Source organism: Sinocyclocheilus rhinocerous, unplaced genomic scaffold (genome assembly GCF_001515625.1).
Source record: "Sinocyclocheilus rhinocerous isolate Xijiao unplaced genomic scaffold, SAMN03320098_v1.1 scaffold1833, whole genome shotgun sequence".
NCBI lineage: Eukaryota > Metazoa > Chordata > Actinopteri > Cypriniformes > Cyprinidae > Sinocyclocheilus > Sinocyclocheilus rhinocerous.
In genome coordinates, this window is record NW_015657606.1 from 367,778 (window position 1) to 369,860 (window position 2,083).

General features: G+C 38.7%; 1 protein-coding gene across 5 annotated transcripts in view; it reads right to left on the reverse strand.

Moving 5' to 3' along the window:
• Positions 1-2,083, reverse strand: part of LOC107721421 (pericentriolar material 1 protein-like) — a 55,857-nt gene that overhangs the window by 10,818 nt on the left and 42,956 nt on the right. For 4 of the 5 annotated variants that reach the window (XM_016529427.1, XM_016529426.1, XM_016529428.1 and 1 more), the window contains 2 exons: positions 1,381-1,572; positions 1,057-1,303 (listed from right to left, as the gene is read on the reverse strand). In XM_016529427.1, the coding sequence (XP_016384913.1) occupies positions 1,057-1,303; positions 1,381-1,572 (439 nt within the window). The remainder of the gene's footprint in view (positions 1-1,056; positions 1,304-1,380; positions 1,573-2,083) is intronic. The other variant, XM_016529425.1, reaches the window with a different exon arrangement.

Genomic DNA, 2,083 nt, shown 5'->3' on the forward strand with positions numbered 1-2,083 from the left:
GTGTTTTTATAGCTTACTAACCAATTGTGGATAACTTATCTGATGTAAATGCAATGTTAAGTAACAAAGATCACAAGCTGTTTTATTGATGTCTTTCCACGGTTGAAACACTGATCGAGTGATTACTTCAGACATGATACATTTCGGAAGGTTGTTCTGAATCTTTCAACATACCTTCTGATGTTCATTTACATTTCATGCTATCAGTTGTATAAGAGACTCGTGCTCCACGCTGCCACTTGAGGCACCACATTTAAGAGCGTCAAAATGGCATTTATTGTTTGAATTTTGTTGAATCAGGCATGTGATCAGCTAGAGACAAAAAAAGCAGGAAAATCTGACCACGTCCCCGACACTTATTATTAAAAATATATTTTTTAGCACATTAAAAGATATATCTTATATTGTAATACATACTTTTATGCTGTAAAAAAATAAAAAGCAGAATTTAATAATCATGATAATATAATATAATATAATATAATATAATATAATAAAAGTATTAATGGAATTGTAATTATTAAAGTACCTGTCAAAGGTTTGGAAACATTACAATTATTAATGACTTTGAAATAAATCTCTTCTCATAAGGCTGCATTTATTTGATCATGCTGATGAGATGAAGATGAAAATATCTAGTGGAAAATGAGAATGTTATGTTTTTAATTGTATAATTGTTCTCAATGTTTTGGCAGATAGACATCGTCTGATGCCAATTTGGTAGACATCTCCCAACCCTACTTTCACTTTCATTTAATTAACAAAGCACAAAGCTCTTTGCAATTACTGGACAGGAGGCATGCTACAAATAATGTGTGGTGAAGGGGAAAAAAAAAACGCAGACCTGGGAACCCTGGCTTGAACTTCAGGTGATTCATAGGGTCAAATAGAACCTGCATCAATTAGTGTGACTGCGTTAATGTGTCAACTTTTTCAGCCCTTACAGGTTTCTTCCACCCCTTTTTTGATTGACAAGATATAATTGGCCCTAAACTTCAGCTGTTTTTAAGCAATCAGCCGATACATCGATGCATCCCTAATGTTGTACTCTCTGACCTGTTGGTCCTGTAGCAAAGTTTGGCACATGGTAGTGCTGAAGTTGAGCTGTTTCTGAAGGTGTGTGATCTGCTCCTGCCAGTGTGCTGGTGCAGCACCCTCAGAGAGAGACAGATCAGCCGCCCATCGTAGATTCTCCTGCCGTTTGGCTCTACTGGAACTTCCTCTCTCATTCTGTGGCTGCTGACGAGGACGACCCCTTGATCCACAGGGGGAAGGACTAACGTTAATTTCCCTGTGAATTAGACTTCAAGAATTGAAAAGACAGTTAATAATTGATGGGTTTGATGTATAGTAAAACTAATTGTGTGCCTGTGTATTTACCCATCTCTGTTATTCCTGCTATAGTTGCGTTGTTTTTGTGTGCAAGCATGCAGCTCATCGGTGGAACTGGACTCCTCTCCCTCATCATGTTCAATGTCAACATCTTCCTCAGCCCCCACCTCAGAGGAGTAATCATCATCATCATCATCACCAAAGGGACACTGTGTCGAACCACCCCAGGTGGCCACAGTTCTGATGGAAAAATGATAATTAGCAATAGAGGTCGACCGATATGGGTTTTTCACTGGTCGATGCCGATGCCGATATTTAGAAATCAGAGCAGCCGGTGGCCGATATATGATGCCGATTTTTTTGGTCGATATGTTTGGCCGATTTCCTTTTTTTTTCCCATTCATCTCATAAAAGTGAGTTTGAGCAAATGATTATTGCAGGGTACAAGATAGTAATGGTAGTAGTAGCCCAATTTAGAGTAATAATACATGGCTCAAAACTTAAGCACCTTCTCAGAACAATTCTGAAGGATGCTTTTTGTTTATGTCTGCTGACAGACACTAGTGTTTCCCACAGACTGCAAATTAATTCTCTGCCAGCAGGAGGCGCTTTGGGAGCTAGAGATATAACGGTTTCCCCGGTAAAGGCTGTAATCAAATAAGCACTGCTCACAAACGCTATCAGGCATTACAGGAAAGGCGAAATGAAAATGACAAGCTTTTCTGAAGACAGTCGGTTCTTTTCAAAGATA